Source organism: Cnephaeus nilssonii (genome assembly GCF_951640355.1).
Source record: "Cnephaeus nilssonii genome assembly, chromosome: 13".
Taxonomy (NCBI): domain Eukaryota; kingdom Metazoa; phylum Chordata; class Mammalia; order Chiroptera; family Vespertilionidae; genus Cnephaeus; species Cnephaeus nilssonii.
The window spans coordinates 25933728-25956454 of record NC_137084.1 but is presented as its reverse complement, the minus strand read 5'-3'; the positions used below and the strand labels follow the sequence as shown (position 1 = coordinate 25956454).

The window sequence follows — 22727 nt, the reverse complement described above, 5'->3', positions numbered from 1 at the left end:
GTGCAGTTCATTCTCATTCTCTCTCTCTCTCTCTCTCTCTCTCTCTCTCTCTCTCTCTCTCTCTCTCTCTCTCGCTTCCCCTACATAGAGGTAATACAATAACTCTCTAGAGCTTGAGCACATAGGCTCCAGTTCACAATTCCACCCCTTCTCTATGCATCAGTTTTCTATCTCTACTATATCATAATTTGATGCAAAGCTTCTAAGGTTTATGAATCCCTAGCATATTGTGAACCTACAATATATGTAGATATTTACAATTATATTGTCATAAATGCTCTTTGTGAAAAATATCACAAATAATAATGGAAGCCCAAAATTTAAATGTCTCTATATGAAACAATTCTCATAAAATGCAACTTCTTTGGGGAAGTAATGGAAGCTGAGACTTAAAATCCACTCTAAGCCAAAACCCTGTTATGAGCTTCACCCAAGCAGGCATAAATCATCTGAGAATCATCTGACTGTAATTATTTTATAACTTGTTTTGATTGTATTTTGCTTTGACAAAGTCCAAATTGATTCCAACAATCATACAGACTCTCAATGATATTTCTGAAATTGACATTGGGACCAAAGAGTTTGTAGAGTAAGAAATCTGGGCCCTGGCCAGGTAGCTCAGTTGGTTAGTGTCATCCTGATACCGCAAGGTTTCAGGATGGATTCTTGGTCAGAGCATATTCAAGAAGCAACCAGTTAATGCATAACTAAGTGGAACAATAAATCTATATTTCCCTCTCCCTTCCTCTCTCTCTCTAAAATCAATAAATTTAAAAAAGAAAGAAATCCGGGGGGATCATTAAATCCCATCGAATGAAAGAACAGGTCATGGTTGTGCAGGATGTGCTGGTCAAATAATGAACTCTTGAACTCAGGGACCCAGAATGGTGTCGGTGGCTGTGACAATAATCTCAAATTCATTAAGTGATTATTTTCCAGGCATTATGCTAAGCATTTTGCTTGCCTTATGTCATCTAAATCTCACTACAAAACTATGAAATGGTTCTATTATTATGCCCATTTTGTAGATTAAAAAATGACTCTGAGAGGGTACTCTCCTATCCCCTCGTGTCTATATTGTGGTGACACATCAGGGTTCTGAATGTAGTCTTTTGGCACTTAACCTTTTGCACTCGGATGTCGAGTGTGACTCGACACGGTTAGCATTAGAATAAAGGAATCGAGAAAAAAGCAAGTGAGTGCAAAGGGTTAAACCTGAACTTGAAAAAGATAACATGATTTGTCATAAATGATTCATTTTAAACCCTTGAGAAGAATGCATATTTATGGAAACATTTATATTTTAACCAGTGGATAGGGCCTATATGTATTTGTGAGTTTGATAAATAATATATATATATATATATGTGTGTGTGTGTGTGTGTGTGTGTGTGTGTGTGTGTGTGTATTTCTATTATTATCCCCAATAAGTGAGGCAGCCCTCAAGTTAGAAATGTCTCTTTTCTCTGTTTTTGTAAAAAGTCTCAGGCTTTATAAAGGATGTCTAAAGCACAATGCTTTAGAATTAATCAATTAGGAGCATCAGAAGGGAACAGTAACTTTTATCTTATCAGCAGTCTATGGTAACTTCTTCCTAACTAGCATGTTCACACCTTGTAGTGTGAACAATAAATTTATATTTCTCTCTCATTAAAATTAGCATGCTATCATTAAAATTAGCTTTTCAGCACTAATTATTATACTGATTTTATGTAACACATTATGCAGCTCTCAGATGATTCACACAGTAGGATGCTCATAAGACACAATAGCAAGGCAATTTCTTTGAAATACAGCTTGCTTTTAATACTTGCCTGGGAGAGAATTCCTTTTATTACCAGAATTCTGAGACTCACCCAGTATGCTTAACTGGGTCTCTATTCAATTCTGGTTATTTTTTCCTAAATATAAGTAGACAGCAAACATCCAGGAAATAACAGAATTATATTAAGCCTCTCTTTTGCTCTGTTTCCCACTAACCTAGAGAACAAATGAAGTCTCTCCAGGAGGCCCTGCAAAATCAACTTAAAGAAACCTCCGAGAAAGCAGAAAAACAACAGGCTACTGTAAGTGTGCTTCTTTTTTGTGTCCTTTTATTTGGGTTACTTTAAAAAAATCACTATAGAACAAATATACATGTAAAAATAAAAATGAATATACAATAAAGAGTGTTCAGTCACCAATGTCATAAAAATATTTTTAGTTGTATGTGATCCTTAGGGGATTTCTAGTTTTCAACCCTCATTTAGAGATGAAAAACTGAAGGAGGGCAAGAGTGGGGCAGGAGTGCTGGGATCAGGCCCCACATCAGTGCAATGGTCCTTGAATTGTGGGGCGTACCTGTCTTTGAACTAAAGTAAGCTGTACAGGTCCCCAAGCCACACACCAAATCAAGTGAGGGCATATCATCTGCCTTTTTAGTCAACACCACAGGTGATTCTGATACAAAGTTTAAGAAACAAAATTCTCTCGTCCTAGCCGGTTTGACTCAGTGAAGAGAGCATCGGCTTGTGGACCTAAGGGTCCTGGTTCAATTCCAGCCAAGGACAGGTGCCTCGTTGCAGGCTCCTCCCTGGTCAGGGCAAGTGTAGGAGGCAACCAGTCGATGTGTTTCTCTCACATTGATATTTCTCTCTGTCTTTCCCTCTTTTTTCCACTCTCTCTAAAAATCAATGGAGAAATATCCTTGAGTGAAGATTAAAAAAAAAAAGTCCAAATTCTCTCCAGATATCTTCTTTCAAATAATGCTCTCTTGACCCCCGCCCCCCGACATTGTAGTTCTTATAACTAATAGCCAAGAATAGGGACGATAGAAAGGAAGATGCTCTTGAAAGCAGTGCTGAAAACAGATTTCTACCTTATTCCCCAGATACCTTATGAACCATTTATGGGGATTCAGCCCTATATCTTGTGTCCTGAACCTGAAGTTGTTTTAAAATATAGTATATTGAGAGAAAATCGAAGTTATTGTAAGACCAATAGGGAACACTACCATTACAAAATAAAGTTTATTTCCCACAGTTCTCAAGGGAGGTGGCATGCCACATGACAGGGACCACAGGGAAGCACCGTATGGCCATCAGGCAGAGAGAGGCAGGGGAACTGTGGGCACGAGCTTTTACTGTGGCTTCTGTGGAAAGGAATGGGTGAGGCAGAGTAAGTAGTGAAAGGAATGATCAGTTTAAATTATCTCATTGGGCCCTGCGGCATAGAAACCACACCTGGCTGTCTGATTACCTGGCCCTAGGCTGATTAAGGCAGGTGCATAGTGGAATGGAGTGTGAAAACTTGATACAAGGAATGGTTGGGGTTGTGAGCTCTGTATTGGTTAGTCTGTATTTGAAAAGCATACCATCACAAGGCAGACAGGTTTGGAGGGGGTTGGGGAAGGAGCAGCAACAGGGGAGCAAGATGTTGAAGTAGGATGACTCAGGCATATTATTGTGCCGTCCATAACAAGGCTTGTCTGCATATATGTGTAGGGTAGATGCTAAAGCATCATGTTTACAGAAGCCACAAATATGATTAATACAGTCTCCATCCAAGTGAATTACCTGGGATCTCAGCCCCTTTAAGAACTGCCAGCCTGCCTTTCATTTGCAAGGCTTCCTTAAATAACCTGAATTAGGGTGTGGAGTTTTGCTTCTGAAACTCAGCCCTGTCTGTCATCAGGGACACCAGCTTCCTGAAGACTATCTATCTAATAGTGACTATTGACTTTCCTAGATACAGGATTGTTTCTTACTAATGGATTCACTGTTATCTGTTCTGCCCACTTATGTTAGTTCTTCTCTGCTATGCAATGTATCCTAATGTTTGCCTCTCTAGACATCAGGTGTTATATAAAGAACAGACAAACTTTCAGCATCAGCATATTGATCTCTCCTGTTAACACCTGACCCAGCCTACTAGGTGGTCCCCATTTCAATCCCATTTCTGTCTTGACCTATCACATTTAATCAGGGCTTCTTCATTGCCTTGTTGCAATGACAGCAGAGCAGAATAGAAGTGCTCACACATACAAATAAAGATTATATATATATATATATATATATATATATATATATATATATATACATATTAGAGGCCTGGTGCACAAAATTCGTGCACTCGGGAGGGGGCGGTCCCTCAGCCTGGCCTGCACCCTGTTGCAGTCCGGGAGCTCTCAGCAGATGTCCGACTCCCCTGTGGGGAGTGGGCCTAAGCCGTCAGTCGGACATCCTTAGCACTGGGGTGGAGATGGGAGAGGCGCTCCCCCTGTGGGATCGCGTTGACCACCAGGGGACAGCTGCTGCATTAAGCATCTGGCCCCTGGTGGTCATGCACATCAAAGCGACCGGTCTTTCTGCCATTCGGTTGATTTGCATATTAGCCTTTTATTATATAGAATAGGATATATATATATATAATATACATATATATTTTATATACATTGATGTGTGTGAGGGTGTGTGTGTCTGTGTGTATAATGAAAGACAAAGACAGAGGGGGGATGGGGGAGAATCAGAATATATTTCAGCACAGAATTCTCCTTTTTCATTGTATCTTTTATATAATCTATATATATATAAAAAGCCAGCTACCCTAACACTGTAATGACCAGAATGACTCCTCACTATGATGACCACTGTGGCCAGCGAACCAGCCCAATCAGGGGGTAGGGCCAGCTGGCCAACCTCCTGCAGCCCCTCCCCCAGGACAGCCTGTCCTGGATCGGACTCTCCCACCCTGATCAAGGGAAGGACCAGACAGCCAAATGCCCCCCCTCACCCTCCCTCCATCTTCTCCCCAGACAGCCCCTACTCTGATCAGCCTGCCCCACCACAATAGGCCCTTAGACCCTCCCCCTGGCCAGTCCCACTCCTGATTGCACCCCCCCACCCCATTTGGGGGTGGGGCTAGCCAGACAACTTTCTGCAGCCCCTCCCCCTGCCTGGCCCCACCCCAGATCAGCCCCCCACCACCCTGATCAGGGGCAGGGCTGGCTGGCCAACCACCCATTGCTGCTGGTCCCCGGTCAGCACCCCCTATCTCATTTGGAGTACGGGTCCACCAGCCAATTGCCCCTCCCCCCAGCTGGCCAGACCCTGATCAGCCCCAATTGGGGCAGGCCAGCCAGCCAACCTCCCGCCATCTCCTCCTCCCAACAGGCCCAGTCCTGAACTGCCTCAATTGGGACCGGGCCAGCCGGACCCCGCCCATGCACGAATTCATGCACTGGGCTTCTAGTTAAAATATAAAAAAGAAAATTTAGCACATGATGTATAAACCTTCAATTAGAAATAAAAAATCTTGGAATGACTAGATGATGTGAAGTAATCCCAAAAGGTATATCTCATTCCTCTCTTAAAGTTAACAAATGCATACCCCATGCCACCATCTGATGAAAAAGTCAGAAAATGTAGGCATTACTATAGTCACAGTTCACAGTAGAGACAAAATTTTCAAAGGAACTTCAAAGGAAGTTTTACTGGAGCTGGCACAATGTGTAAATGAGAAGTTACTATCTTGGTCTTTGATCTTTGCCAGAATATATAAAAGGAGATAAGAGAATGGAGAATGGATAACAGAAGAGAGTAAATTTTAGACAGCTTTAGTGTCAGGACACTTGTTACTTGTTTCTCCTGTGGGAGCCTCTTTATGTGGTAGTAGTCCCCTTATGAGAATAGTGCACTGTGATATTCTGGGGCAGAGGCTGATAGAAACTTTACATCATCTATGATAAGAACACTCTAGACTTTTATCTATACTCCAGGGAAGTCAATATCAAAACTAGGAAATAGACTGGTCTCTCTTTCTTACACAGATAAAATGCCCACTCTTTTACCTAATATTGGACAACCTAATGAATTTCTGAAGCACTCCACAGAGCAGAGAACTCATCTCTTGGGTTCTCTTCTTGATTCCTATAAACTTAGTGCCCTTGCAGGTGGGACCTTCCTATATGTTATTACAGTAACATATGCACATCTGTTATTACCATATCATTTGTGTTATAATTGCCTCTTTATCTATTACACTAGGAGAAGGAACCATAAATGGATACAGTTTTTTTTTTATGTGCCTCAGGCATGAAACAGCTCTGGCCACCGACACAGGCATCAAGCTAGGATGAACTAAGGACTGTACATCTGCTTTGCCCCTGATTGATATAAGAGCAACATCACCAATCAGATGTCTCCTTGCCCATTGCCAGGGGGTAAATGGATACAGTTTTATAAGTCTGCTGTTAAAGGCAAAAAAAATTTACAGTAATCTATCTTCACAACACACACAAAAAAACTGGTGTTAAATAAAAAGGAATGCAATAATCTTTGACGATACTCTTCAAATATTTTATATGTTGATAACTTACAATAATGTATTCAGAAAATAAACCCCATAGCAGAATATCAAACAGATTCATTTTAGAGTCACTCTTCTGGAAAACTTGAATAAATTTTATATTCAATTGTCTGCAAAGTTATTTTATGAGTAGAAGCTAAAAATATTCCTCAAATTTCTCTTCTCTACCTGTCTTCCACACCTGCTAGAACAGTGTACTATAGAAAGGTGTTTAATCACATCAATACATATGCACATACATTCATATAAGTAAATTCATGTTTCTATCATGAGATAAAAAAAGTTTAAGTCAGCAACAAGTGTTCTTATGTGTGATATGCTCTTATAATTTTTACTCAAATATATTATAAGAAAGCAACGTTCACTGATAAATGTGAAATTTTACATGTAAATTCTTAGATAAATAAATATCAAAAGCCAATAATTCTTCAAGAATAAATTAATTACTTGAATAGCCAAATATGGATGGAATTTTACTGGGCTAAAGCAAGACCTCCTTTCCCCAAAATTTCAGAGCCAGAAAGTTTTTTTGTTTTTCTTTGTTTTCCTTCTCCTTCTCCTTCTCCTTCTCCTTCTCCTTCTCCTTCTATCCTCACCCAAGGATATTTTTATATCAATTTTTAAAGAGAGTGGAAGAGAGAGGGAAAGACAGAGAGAAACATTAATGTGCGAGAAGCACATTGATTAGTTGTCTCTTGCATGAGCCCTGACCAGCGCCTGGGCCAGGGAGGAGCCTGCAGCTGAGGTATGTGCCAGGTCCACAGGTCAGTGCTCTATCCACTGAGCCAAACCAGCTAGAGTAAACCAGAAAGTTTTTACTATTGTAACTTTTACCTAATTTGTAATATATTTTTATTTATTTCAGAGAGGAAGGGAGAGGGGGAAAGAGATAGAAACATCAATGATGAGAGAGAACCATTGATTAGCTGCCTCCTGCACACCCCACACTGGGGATCGAGCCTGCAACCTGGGCATATGACCTGACAGGGAATTGAAGTGTGGCCTCCTGATTCATAGGTCAATACTCAGCCACTGAGCCATGCCAGCTGGGCATTTCTACCTGAGTTTTAAAGATCAGTTAATTTCTAGGCAAATTCCTAAGCAAATATGTTTTTGGAAAATAGAAAAAGATCTAAAATTCTAATCTTATTTTGTGAGCATGTATATTTATGATTTTAAATCAATTAATGACAGTGTGCATAAACTGATGTTGCAGAAGACCAGAGAAAAACCAAGCAACAGTTTAGAGAAAAGGAGTTACACTGTTTATTATGCCTGCAGACTCATCGGAATAACTTCCCAAGTCTGAGCAAAGTAACATGCAGGGAACTTCTCTTTTATATCTTTCCGGTGTCTTTGTCCCTGAAATATGGATTATGCTTCTGGTCCTTTTTGCAGGCTTTGCATAAAAGCCCCAGATGTTGGGGGCCTCCAGGCCATATCTAGTGGTCTGGCCTGGTGCCAGCACTAATAACCCCCCTCAGGGGCTGTGCACTGTTCATAGTTTATGGCCTCTGTGAAATGTGAGCATTTAGGTAACAGGCTCTTCAAGACCAGTTTCTGGGAAAGAGGCAGTGACTTAATTATAGGTTATCAAGAATGTACACTGAGCTTGCTGGCACAGATTCAGATTGCTAGTCCCCCAAATATCAGGGCTACATTGGAATTAGCCTTTTTAGCCTTCTCACTAATAGCTACTTTTCATTGGTAAATGCAGATGCAAAAGTCCTATATAAACAAATTCAAGAGTATTAACAAAATATATCCTCAATAAATGTATACATCTACAGCTGAAATAAATAATACTTATATCTTTGAAAGCATTTGTTCTGTTTCAAATTGAATGACAATTTACTAAGTAGAGTCCAGAAAGACATGACAGAAACCATAACAAATATTATAATAACATACATTTATTAAAATTCTTTTATATAGCTATATAAATTCTAGTATATAAATATTTGTATGACATGTATACATTTTATATTTACATATACATACTAGTATATACCATATTATATAATATAAATCATATTTATATATTTTATATTTACATATTTATATATAAATATTACATTATATACAGAGTATATAAATATGTTTATGCAAAAACATATAAATGTACATTTTATATATTTTTAATGTTTATTGGTAGCATCTAGGAGAACACAGATCTCATATTACTGAGAGCCATAACACTTCCAAATTTTGATAAAGATTCAGTTTATGCTTTTTCTCCCTATATGAAGATTCTAGGTTAACTAAGGATTCAATTAATATATATATTTTAATTGTTACAAATATTTCAATAATTATTTTTTCTGCCAAGAAGACTATAGTTGGTGTAATTGAAGACTGGGTTAGAAAGGGAAATTAAGATAACTGTTACTGCTCACTCTCAAAGAAAACATCTTTGGAATTGATTCTTTAAATATTGTTGTGCTATTTTAGATTTAAGAGCAGATAAACTTATATCCTTGATTACATGTAAAATTACTATGCCTTTTTCCATAAAAATAACATATTGTATATTTTATGCCAGAGATGTTGCAAATATCCACATCATTTGATACATCTATAGTAAAATACTTGCAACTTAACCGTGATATTGGTTTTAAATCACAAAATATAAAAAGAAAGATAATATTCTGAAAAATTAAGTTGAAAAAGCAGTAAAGCATCTCTTGATCTAATTCTGTTGAAAACTTTTTTTATGAACATGTGAACTTTTGTTTTTATCCCCAAGCAAATAACGGCATGGCAAATCTTTCAAATCTGTTTTCCTTGTGAAATACCTAATAGGCAGGAAGAAGTTCTCAGGTGTAACCAAGTAATTAAAGAAATTAATATTCATTAGAGGCATGTCATTACTCTTGCTAATTTTTATGGCTTAACTTGCCCTAAATGAGACATAATTAGTCTAAGGGCAAGAATTAGCTTCAAGCTTTGACTTTCATTAAGAATAAAGAATTACTCTGTTCTTTCATTCTTTGTTCAATGTAAATAAATGATATTTTTGCCTCTGAGAATTACTAGTATTTCTTAACTATCTGCTAGAAAAGCTCATTTTTCCAAGAATGTTAAAACTTGCTGCAATTCCAGACCCATGGTTTCAAAATGTTAAAACTTTTTATATATTCTGAATATAGTTTAGGTCCTGAATATCTGAGTATTACATTCTCAGATATTTCTGCTAATCTGTCACAGATTAACATTTAAGCAATTATAGTCTTGACATTGCAATATATTTTCATTATAATTTTAATTCAAGCTATGTGTTAATTATGGATAACTGACTGAATAGTATAAAAATCTGAGGATTTGGGGAAAATAATGGTATCAGTGGAAAAGCAGGATGGCTTTAAATAGTTCATGACTTAAATAAAAGTCAAATTTGTAACATATCAAATTTGCTGGTGCTCATAGAGTGCTTGGGTAGATGTAGTGTAAGCCTTGAGAGTTGCTTTTCTCTTTTCTGTAATGCAAGGGCATGATTTACGCTGGATTGCAGAAGCTTTCACTGCAAAGAAGTGTTTATTTAAAAGATGGCTATCTCAAGTAAACACATTGCCACAGAAACGTGTTCAAGTAAACACATTGTAACCGAAACGTGCCACAGAAAGCTCCGTTTTCTCTCCTCCCTTCCCCCCACACCTACATCCACTCACTGGTTTTATAAGTTTTGGTTGATCTCCATAACTCATTGATAACTATTTGGATTGCTTGTTTAGCTTAAATTTCCTTATGTTTTAAATTCTTCCCAAGCTTAAATTTCCTTATGTTTTAAATTCACCAATAAAGAAGGAACCCATGAAACTAGTCCTTCACCCTCAATCCCAATAAAAGTAGAATCACAGGCCCAGCTTCCTCTCTTCTTCTCTCTCCTCCCTCCTCTCTCTCTCACTGTGTGGCTCCAGGTGTGCCATGTAATTTCTAGGACTCATAAATAACAAACCTTTATTATTTAAAGTTTCCTGATGGTTATGTAACCAAACCCATTGGCTGCCTGCTGCAATGAAATCTAAACTTGTGTGACAGATGCTGGTAAAAAAAGGAAAAAAGGTTTATTTGAGTGCTGACGTCTTGAGAAGATGGGGGACTCCTGTCCTCAAAAAAACCCACCTTCATAGATCAGTGCAAGCAGAGGTTTTTATAAGGAGAGGGAAAGCAGAACAAAAAGCTCAGGGGAAAGGGCTGTGGACTTGGCAATCTCTCCTCCAGACTAATTGAGGAGATGCTGAAGGGAGGTGTTCCATATCATTAAACGGAATCTGTAAACACAGCAGACACCTGCAGGTCTTCATGGCTGCTGCCAAGCAACCCTTCTTCACCAGAACAGGACACTGTAAAATAAGCTAGATAAGAAGTAAAAACACAAGAGCTTATTTACATACTCTAAGAAAACAGAGTTGACTGTATCTTTGGGAGAATGCAGAATGCATAACCTGTATTGCTTTATTGAAATGTTAAGTTATGGTTACAGTAATTGCTAAGGGTGTCTTATAAATCATAATAAAAAAACAACAGTCACTATCAAAAATCTAAATCTTCCTCTCTCTCTGAAAGAAATAAATAAAACAAAATAAAATAATAAAAATTGAGGTTTTAACAGATGAGGATTACATTTATAATGTACATCTCAATTAAAAATATTCTATTACATGAGAAAAGGATATTTTTATATACTCAGTAGATTTATATATATGAATTGGGCAATGAAAGTTTACTTAATGAAAATGTTAATAATTTGTTCTTTTTCAATATTTGTTGATAAAAAGATGATTATACTAGTATTATAGCTCAAACGTCATGAAAATAAATTTATAAGAGCCACAAAAATTAATAAGAAATGTGTCCACATAATTTTCTATTCATTTTCAGATTAATTTTTTAAAGACTGAAGTGGAAAGAAAGAGCAAAATGATCCGGGATCTTCAGAATGAGGTAAGACATATTTTAGGCAAATCCTACCTAATAATAGAGTAATATGCAAATTGACCACACCTTCGCTACACCTAAGCCATGCCCACCAGCCAAGCCAAACCCACCAGCCAATCAGGAGCAAATATGCAAATAAACCCAATCAAGATGGCTACAGCCACCGAGAGCAGGAGGGAGGCTTGGGTTTCCACGGTAACAAAAGAAGCCATCCTGTTGCCAGCCTAAGCCTCCACTCAAGGCTACAAAGTTTCAATTATAGAATGTGAATTAACTCCAACAGAAATTGCTGCTGGCCACTGAGCAAGCAGCAGGCTTGGCTTTGCTCCAGGCTACAAAGTTTCAATTGTAGAAGGTAAATAAATTCCAGATACCAAGGGCTCCTCTTGGGTCGCCAGGGGGCGTGGCCGGCCTGCAAACCACCACAGGCCCCTTGCTCAGGCCGCCCCACGCCCCAAGGGAACCCCCACCCTTCAGGGCAAACCAGTCAGCCCCCACCTCTATCCTATCTAATAAAAGAGTAATATGCAGATTGACCATCACTGCAACACACAATATAGCTGCCCCCATGTGGTCAAAGATCCTGCCCCCATGTGGACACAAGATGGCCACCACAAGATGGCCAGCAGGGGAGGGCAGTTTGGAGGCACCAGGCCTGCAAGGGAGGGCAGTTGGAGACGATCAACCCTTCAGGGGAGGGCAGTTAGGGGTGACCAGGCCGGCAGAGGAGGGAAGTTGGGGGCAAACAGGCTGGCTGGGGAGCAGTTAGGCATCAATCAGGCTGGACGCGGAATGGTTAGGGGGTGATCAGGCTGGCAGGCAGAAGCGGTTAGGGGAAATCAGGAAGGCAGGCAAGTGATCAGTTGGGAGCCAGCAGTCCTGGATTGTGAGAGGGATGTCCGACTGCCCGTATAGGCCCGATCCAGGATTGGGCCTAAACGGGCAGTCGGACATCCCTCGAGGGGTCCCAGATTGGAGAGGGTGCAGGCTGGGCTGAGGGACACGCCCCCCCTCTGTGCACGAATTTCATGCACCGGGCCTCTAGTTTTATATAAATCAAAGACTATATACAAACCTATTAATTTGCCACAATCTTTGGAGTATTGTTCACATGCACATTTGTACTTTAGTTATATGTACTAATGGAGAGGATCTATAAAGTTAAGAATTTCAAAGAGTAGATAACCATTTTTACAAATATTTGATAATGTTATTAGTTCATATATCTCTAGTTCATTTCTCCTTTTAATTATATTTTGCTTGGGAAATTTTAAAAATTTGTTTTTATTTTGTAAGTTAGTCTACTACCAAATGACAACATAGGCACTGAAGAAGCATAATCAGTGGATGCAAGACACTGGGGTGGGGGATGGGGGTGAGGGCATGTGTGGAGGTGGGGGGGTGTGGTAGTGGGGGATAGGGAGGCTGGGGGAAGGTCAATGGGGGAAAAGGGAGACATATGTACTACTATCTGTAATACTTTAAACAATAAAATTAAATTTTAAAAAAAGAAAGAAATTGACTTCATGCTAGGAAAGAAATTGACTTCATGCTAGGAAGAACCAATCTAGAATTAAAAAAAAAAATTATGTATGGATTATAGAATAATGTAGATTTTAACAAAATAAGCTACAACCACTTTTATTATAGCCTTTAATATGTAAGGACCCTATAAAAATCTATATACTTTATTTTTCTTTTAATTACTTCTCTATTTTGTTGTACAATTGCTTTATTTTTTAAATTCCCCATTGTGTTTATATTTTCACCTCTTTATTCACTTTTTTCTTGAATGGAAGTAATTATTTAGGACTATTAAACCATGTCTAAGTCATGATACATCTTTTATGATCAATCCCACTAATTATGGTTTATTTTGAATATCAAATCAATCACTTTAGCATTTACTAATTTCCTTCGCTTTCTTCTATTCTTCCTTTCTTTAATTTTTTGTGTCATTTAAAAGCATTATTCCTAAATGGCTTCCACCTGATGTCAGTGTTAAACAATAGATTTTACAAACGCCTGATGTCAGCATTCGGCACCAGCCCTCAATGATATTAAAATGGTTTATCAGATTTGCAAGGACTGAAAGGAAGAAAGGAAAGCAAGAAAATTTTAAGTGATTTTCTGGTGATTCTACTGTATTTTCATATCTTTCCTATGATTTTTCTAGAGTCTTCTTAAGAAAGTGTGATGGGGTGGACTTGATAATGGTTTCCCTAAAACCTAATTTTTCAAGCTTCTTTGTGGATTTCTTGTTTATAGTGGAAAATACCAGCAGATAGGTTACCAGAATATACTAGGTATATTGGATAATTTATTGTTTGCTGGTGCCCAGTGAAAGCTCAGTGAAAGGGCTAGATAACTCAAGTCAGTAACTTTCCACAGGTCATTTAAGACAAGGAGAACATTTAAAACAATGTCAAAGACAGTATTAACATAGGAAAAAAAGTACATATGCACACATACATACTCACATAAAGCATAAACCCAGTTGTATGATTATGAGAGGATTGTGGGTTAATTACATCTCTATATGTCTCATCAGTTAGCTTTTAATCTTAGATAATTTTTAAGAAATCTACCATTCAGCTAAAGAAGAGCACTTTCAAAATCAAACAGTAATTTACTCATAACAAATACATATGAGGACAAACAAAATATTTTGTTACTGAGAGATATTTTATAGTATAATATTAATTTTCTAAGTGTGTATGCTAGAATGATTATAAAAGAAATACAATTCTGCAAAACTAATGTCTAATGAATGTAAGTTTTTTTGTAATTAAATTTATTACAGCTCACTTTCATAATACTGAAATTTTGCAAGGTGAAAATTGATAACCAGAAAAATATTTTTTCTTAAAAATAAGAAAAACCTAATTGTGAGCATATATCATCAACTGAATGGTAAACATAGTAAAACTATATAGACACTGTCTAGAATCTATAGACACTATCTGAACTTTTAGTTCAGAAGTAAAAATATTAAAAAATGTAAATTGATTAAACAAATATAAAAGATGAGGGTGACAATAGAGGTATAAAGAGATTTTGGGGAGAAGCTTGAAGTCCTCTGAGTGATTCTAAGTGAAATTATCAGTAAGTTCCTAAAGAAGAAAGCATTTTTAAAAAAGTGCTAAAGAATAATGGGAATTTTTTCTATATATGAAGACAACTATAAAAAAGTCACTTTACATTAGCACTTAGGGATTTAGTTTTTAAATTTAAGATGTCCCTTGGGGGAGAAAATATATTTATACTTTTAAAAAATAAATTTTTATTTATTTCAGAGAGGAAGGGAAAGGGAGAGAGATAGAAACATCAATGATGAGAGAGAATCATTGCCCTGACCAGGAATCAAACTAGTGACCTCTTGGTTTGGGCAGGGGCATACTCTTTTTTTTTTTTTTTTTTCAAGCAAGTGTTATGTAGGGCAGAAAGCATTTTGATTTTTTCCATCCATGCAGGTATACCTGTATCAGGCTACATGGGAGCTTGTGACTCAAAGATTGTGAGGCAGAACCCTTCAAACCTAAAACCACAACTGTGAAAAAACAAGGGAGAATATAGAGAGCAACGTGAGAATGAAAGAGGAAAGGAAACTCCTTATTACAATGTATGTGATAATGTTTAGGACTTTATAAAGGGATACATAGCTGGCTATACTTGATGTAGATTAATATTGATATAGTCTATATTAAATTAGTGACCATACAGAGATCAAAGGGAAAAGGGAGAGGGGAAAAGGAAGAAAGGAAAGAAGGGAGGGAGGGAGGGAGGGAGGGAGGGAGGGAGGGAGGGAGGGAGAGCACTTTAGGGGCCATCTCCATTCTCTTGTTTTAATATAGATTCTTATGATTGATTATTTTCCTGAGACTAATTCAAGATAGTTCAAGTTAAGGTTAAAATAAGGAATCATACTAAAAAATAATAAAGTCAGAAACAAGTGGGCCCCACTCTGTCCAGTGATGGAAATCAGAAACTTGTTAAACCTACTGCCTCTCAGTGGCAGACTTTCCTCACAATTTCATGGCTCATTTTTTCTTTCTTTCTTCTCTCTCAGTTCTTTTGCTCATCTATTCTTTGCATGGCTCATATAAATTTTATGTTTTGTTTTATTGCTGTTGTTGTAAGTGCCTGGGAGAAAAAATCTTGCCATAGGTCAAGTCATTGCCCAAACTATGGATTTCCAAATAGTTATGGACATTGACACATATCCAGGCATCTGAGGAATAGAACATGGCTTTTTAGGGGCAATGTGCCAGTTAGTATTCTCAGTTGTGGCAAAAAAAATCCTCTGATAAGAAAAGGAGTTATGAAGCCACATAGGGATTTCACAAAATTGTTAGGAGCGCTGATTATACAGCTTGTAGGCTGAGGTATAGGAACAACTCCTTAAACATACCCAGAGCTGGTTGTCTCTGTCAAGTTCAGGAAGCTGTCGGCCAGCTTGATGACCCCATCTGGTATCCCACAGCCCTGTTCCTTGTGCATAAGACAATGGGTAACATCTAATCACTAGTTTCCGAATCTACATATTGCAGGGATCATGTCTGATTAGCAAAACCTGTCATATCTGCTCAGGAGCTGCAATGGAACTTTAGAAATATAGAGGATATATTTTATTTCCAATGTGTTTGCTTTATTTATTTTTCTTGAAAATGTGGGATTAGTACTAAAAAACTTACTCATTATGAAAACATTTTCTAATATTTGGTGGCCTGTGTATTAACAACATTTTTTAGGGGAAAAGAAAGAGTTAGAGTCCATAGTAACCAGCGTTAGTATATGACAGGTCATCATCGAAGGGTTCTGTAGTAGTTAAAAAACATGTGGTTGTAACACTAATAGAGCATTCAGTTGTGCATGGGTGCATGTTACCATATCTGGTGTGTACACAGGGCACCTTGCCTATTTTTATGTGATTTTAACTCTGCTTTTCTCTGAATTATTTTCTCAACTAATGCTGAATCTTTGAAGTTAGAATCCTACCTTCTCTAGAATATTATCACTCACTTTTTCAAAAATCCTCACTCAAGGATATCTTTTTGTTTGTTTATTTGTTTTTTATTTATTGATTTTAGAGAGAGAGGATGGGAGAAGAAGAGAGAGAAACATTGATGGGAGAGAGAAACATCAGTCAGTTGCCTTCTGAGCTCTGTCCCCGCATTGAACCCGGGACCCTTCGGTGCACAGGATGATGCTTCAACCACCTGAGCCACACTGGCCGGGGCCATCACTCACATTTTTCACCAAACAATCAGACGGCCAGGACTCTGTATACAGTGAGAATTAAATTAAGACCACACTTTAGTCTGTTCTTAGCACTGATAATTGAATGTAGATAATTGAACGTATTAAATAACAGTGGACACTACCTCCAAATTTGGACTTTGAAGCAGATTTATCTAATTTCTTATTTTCTCTACAGTGGAGATGCTTAGAGACCCTGCAAGATAAAAATATAACTATTAGGTAATCTCTGACCATCCTGAAAATATATGATAACAGAAAAAAAGTATAGGTTCATATGTATATTTTTCAAATGAGAGGGAACTCATGACTAAAACGAAAAAAGTAATAAAGTTAATAACCTCCAATCTAGAGAAAAATCTAGTAAGTTTTAAGAAGAAACCCTATTTTGGTTCAACTCTTGTGGCTATAAATATTTCTAAAATAAATTATTTCTCCTTGCCTCAATAAACACACTCAAGTGGGGATGATGGGATATTGCCTAATGTAATAGAGTGCTTCAGGGTCATCATTCTGAAAATGGATTCTCAAGTCTGCCTGCAGGTGAATAGGTGTACGAATTTGAGTCAAACATATACTGAGCCCAGGACATGCCTGAGATGTTTTTAAGTAATTAAGTCCATTACAATCTTTTCACTTTATTTCTGCTGATTTGCCTTTTTACATTATTATTTAGAGAATGTATTATCAACTGGTTATCCTGGTTAGTTGTGTATTCAGTATTTAAAGTTTACTATAACCCATCTGTATTAGGTGCTTGGGCTACTGTAATAGTACCACAGACTGGGTATCTTTAAACAACAGACATTTACTCTCAGTTTTTTGAAAGCTAGAAGTCTAAAATCAGTGTCATAGGGCCATACACCCTCTGAACATTCTAGAGAATAGTCCTTTTTAGCGTCTTCCTACTTTCTGGTGTCTCCTAGCAATGACTGACGTTCTTTGGATTGTCAAGAACCTCTGCTTACATCTTCATATGGCCTTCTCTGTGTGTTTCTACCTTTGTATGTCCTCCCTTTGTCCTATACAGATACCAGTCATTGAATTTAGGGTCCATTCTAACCAGTGTAACCTGGATTCATCTAATTACATGTGCAAAAACCCTTTTTCCAAATAAAGTCACATTCTGAGATTCCAGGCGAACATGAATTTTGGGGTAATACTAATCAAACCACTTCATCATCAATGGCATTTTGTATATTCCAAGTGAATAGCTTAAGATTTTTTTTTGAACAGGCAAGGTGGGAATATTTTATTAGGTATAAATCTGTCTATAGAAGTACTCTAATATTACTGATTTAATTTCATATATAAGACTTATTTGTCTGGATATTCTTTTTTAGAATAAACATATTACTTAATTCCCAGTCTTGTTCATCATTGTGCTATATTCCTAGGGGATATACTTATTATTAAATTTTAATTATACAAAACAACCTCTGACCATGAAGAATGTAAGGAACATAATATTATAGAATAGGTAATATTTCCCATATAACATATGATACAATAATAATTACCAAAATTATACAAAATAACTGCAATAAAAACATATTGAAATGAGCATTTTAGAATAAAGTATTGTAAGGGGGCAGATAAGGGCAATAGTCACTAAATATTTCATTGAAGGGATTGCTTTTGAAAAGAATGAAAGGATTAGAATTTATAGCTATTCATTCATGATTAAGACAACAAATATAAAAAAAAAGGTTAATGCTTCAAAAGTTCCTGTGCAAATGAAAAGATTGTTGGTTGTTTATTTTTTTTGTGAAGAAAGTAGTTAAAATTTGATTGTGGTGAATCCAATTTCAGTCCAGCTTATTTGCAAATCAATGCTGTAAGTACATGTTATAAGTAGGTGTTGGGGCTGCCAATTTGATTGCTATGGCCAAAGCATAATACACAGGAAAATAAATCTGAAAATTTCCACTCTCTGATACAACTACATCAGTGAACTTTCTACTTTGCAAGGACACAGAATTTTTACTCAGCCTTTCAGATGTAAGCCAGGACTGCTGCTTTATTGGAGATTAGGATCTACCTTAAAGTTTGTTTTATTTAGTATTGCAAGCCATTGATTCTGCCAAGTTTTAATTTCCTGCTGCAGAATGTTGGCTAGATGTCAACATTGTAAACAATTTAAGGAATGATTCTCAGTTGAAATTGTGTGACTTATACTCCTGGCTGCACCTGGGCCACTGTTTCCAATCTCCCATTGAAAATTATCTGGTGTTCTCTGCCATGCTTCAACTAAAGGGAAAGGTTTGATTTCTTATTCAAGTCTTTTGTAAACATTACTTTATATGTTTTATATACTTCAGAATACTGTTAATTTTGTAAATGAAAAGACAATGCCTGTCAGACATTTAGCATATATTTAAACATTTAGCTCTTAACAAGTAGAATCATCATCATAATCATAGTCAAGGGCTTCTGTGGTAAAATTAGGGCATCAATAAGCAATGCTAGCCCTAGCTGGTTTGGCTCAGTTGATAGAGCATTGACCTTCGGACTGAAGGGTACCGGGTATGATTCTGGTCAAGGGCACATGCCTGGGTTGCGGGCTCAATCCCCAATGGGGGGCATGCAGGAGGCAGCTGATCAAGGATTCTCTCTCATTCTCTCTCATCGTTGATGTTTCTATCTCTCTCTCCCTCTCCCTTCCTCTCTGAAATCAATAAAAATATATTTTAAAAAATAAGCAATGCTATAGATAAGTAAATATTTTTTTTAGAAAATGATTCTAAACAAAGTCCTACACCAAAAAGCTCCATATTGTACTTAAATAAAAATATCAAGGTAAGACAGGATTTCAGAGAGGAGGGGAGAGGAAGTGAGAGATAGACACATCAATGGTGAGAGAGAATCATTGGTTACCTGTCTCTTGCATGCTCCGCACTGCGGATTGAGCCCACAACCTGGGCATGTGCTCTGACCAAGAATTGAACCGTGACATCCTGGTTCATAGATTGATGCTCAACCACCAAGCCACATCATCCAGCTCATCATGATAATATTAATAACATAAAACTAATATCAGGAAATTTCAAATGAGTTATTATTTCATAGAAACTTTTAAAATACATTAAGAACCCTTCTTATAATTTCTTCCTTACTAGGAGCCTTTTAAAAGCTAGACTTCTTTCATGCTTCTGAAATTTTAATGTACATGGGAAGCACCTAGGGATCCTGCAAAAATGCAGATTCTGATTTAGAGCAGTGCCTGGAATCTGCATTTATAACACGTTCCAAGTGATGTCAATACAGCCAATGTCTGCACTGCACTGAGATTAGCAGGGCTCTGAACAAGGGGTTCAAGGTGCTGTGCAATGGCCATGTGCTGGCTGAGCCGTAAACATCATTTAGAGAACTTTTTTAAAAAATATATATTTTATTGATTTTATTTTTACAGAGAGGAAAGGAGAGGGATAGAGAGTTAGAAACATCGATGGGAGAGAAACATCAATCAGCTGCCTCCTGCACACCTCCTACTGGGGATGTGCCCACAACCAAGGCTCATGCCCTTGACCGGAATTGAACCTGGGACCTTTCAGTCCACAGGCTGATGCTCTTTCCACTGAGCCAAACTGGTTAGGGCTAAAGAACTTCTTTATACACTGAGTGGCCAGATTATTATGATCTCTGAACACATAATAATCTGGCCACTCAGTGTATATCCTATATAATAAAAGGCTAATATGCAAATTGTCCCCTCAACCAGGAGTTCGACCAGCAGGCAGGCCGGCCAACCACCCATGTCCCCTCCCCCTGGCCAGGCTGGCCGGACCCCACCCATGCAGAAATTCATGCACTGGGCCTCTAATATATATATTAGCCACACACACACACACACACACACACACACTGAGTAGCCAGATTATTATGCGTTCAGAGATCATAATAATCTGGCCACTCAGTGTATATAGATATCTGAAAGCTGTTTAGAAATTCAGCCTCAGTACCCGTGATTGCCAAGCCATCTGTATTTCTTGCGTTTAGGTAAAAAGAGATTCTATTATTCGGGTGAGGTGTTCACAGAAAGGATGGGGAAGCTGTTGACTCGGCAACCCCAGAGCGCTGTGAAGGGAAATCTTCCAGAGTAGCTTTTGTAGCCCTGAAAACAAAGCTCTGAGGGCTCCTGTAGAGGATACACCACAGCCTATGTTGGGACTCATGTACTCCAATTGGTCAAGACAGAGCAGGACAACTGACTAAGAAGTCTGAGGCAAGCCACAGGAGTAGTGGTGAGAGTGGAAGTTTTTATTCCTTATTTGGTGAAATATATATATCTCATAAGTACTTACTGGGTATCTAGTATGTGATAGGCACAGGGTCCCTAAATGGCAATGATAGTTGTGATTCAGGAGGAAGATGAGGGGGAGCAAGAGGTGGAAGAGGAGGAGAGGGAAAGAAAGGCAAGACAGTTATACAGTAGTATAAGGTTTATGACTATAGACTTTGAGGCAAATGTGAAACTGACCACCTAACTGCTTATCTTTATAAATATCACATGCATGTGACCGTTGTTTAAACTCACTATTCTTGCCACAGCTGTGAGAACATAAACCTTATACAGTTACACAGAAGTCTGGTGTGTACTGTGAGTGAGAGATAATTTATCAATATTAATTTTGGAGGGGCTGTCAGGATTGAGCACTAGATAGCCAAAGCCACTGATGGACATAGCAATATGATAACAGGGACGTAAATAATTTTATAGGCACAGAAAAATAAGGCACATGAAATGTTAAGATACAAGATCCAGATTTGGGGATCTATGCTCTGAAGCATATGTGCTTCTGGTCCACTGCTGTATAACTGTTTTGACTTTCTTTCCTCCCCCTCCTCCTCCTCCACCTCTTCCTCCTCCTCACCTTCCTCCTGAATCACAACGATCATTGCCATTTAGAAACCCAGTGCCTATCACATAGTAGATACTCAGTAAGTACTTGTGAGCTTTATATATATTTTTCTTTGGTAAAATATTTCACCAAAGAAGGATTAAAAACTTCCGCTGTCACCACTACTCCTGTGACTTGCTTGCAGGTTACATGTGTAATTGCATTTCTTGGTGGCAAGCCCTTTTATATGCATGATTTCACTTAGTTTGAACAATCCAAATGTCAAGCGGAACACATTCCAACTGGAGGGGAGAGGTGAGGAAAAATCAATCTTACAGACTCTCCCAATTGCTTCATTTCATGGAGCTGGGAGAGAGTGGGGAAGGAACTAGGTACTCAGTTTTCCCTTTCCTTTCAAGGTTCTTTTCTCATTCTACCTACTCTCATGACTATAGACTTCGAAACAAATGTGAAACTGACCACCTAACTGCTTCTTATCTTTCTAAATATCACATGCATGTGACCATTGTTTAAGCTCACTATTCTTGCCACAGCTGTGAGAACATAAACTTTTTTTTTTTTTTTTGCATTCCTCTGAAAGCTGTTTTTGTCATGTTGGATGTTACACCAGTCATATTCCCGTGGATTTCTTGCCTTCGAGATAAGATGATGCCTTTGTTAATGTAGTGGAGAACTGCTAAACAGAACTAACAGAATTTTATCACTGTCTCTCACAATTCAAACTTACCTGATATATGTAGTTGCTGGATCTAATGTAAAAAAGCAAACCTATAATGGTTTTTAAGAGATAAAAAGGGTTAAAAATCTCATTTATCAATTGATATTGCATTTCCAAATTAGATTCTAGTATTTTTCAAGTTTGAGGAACAAGGGTTTCTTATCAAAACAACTGCGCTAGTGTGTATTTTAAATGATTTTGATGTAAGAAAAAGAGGAAAAAAATAGCTTTCTCATACAGTAATTGTTGAGTATTTGACCACTAAGACATAGTTTGCTGAGGTAAGTTTTATTTCTTAATCTGTATATCTGAAAGTAGTTCTTATAGACAATCTCAAAAGGTCCATGCACAGCCTAAATTTTTCAGATTTAATAGCACAAATTTTATGTTGTTTGTTTTATACATGTATGACACTTATCAATTGTCTGTTACTTGCTGCCTCCCCTGGTCACAAGTTCAATTGAATATAAGGTAGTTTGGTGGAAACAGCCATATGTTCACCAATGTCCATTTTCTCAGTCTTCCATTGGTAATAGAACAAATGAGTTTTAGCTGAAAATTTAAACCTACTCAACTAGGGACTACATTCACTAGCCTCCCAGCTT

The 22727-nt window shown here is 37.7% G+C and overlaps 1 protein-coding gene across 1 annotated transcript in view; it reads left to right on the top strand.

The window, feature by feature from the left end:
• LUZP2 (leucine zipper protein 2) overlaps positions 1 to 22727 on the top strand; it is a gene marked incomplete at both ends in the record, with an annotated part of 306815 nt that overhangs the window by 160784 nt on the left and 123304 nt on the right. Inside the window, 2 exons of the mRNA XM_079788833.1 lie at positions 1985 to 2066; positions 11227 to 11289. Of these exons, the coding sequence (XP_079644959.1) occupies positions 1985 to 2066; positions 11227 to 11289 (145 nt within the window). The remainder of the gene's footprint in view (positions 1 to 1984; positions 2067 to 11226; positions 11290 to 22727) is intronic.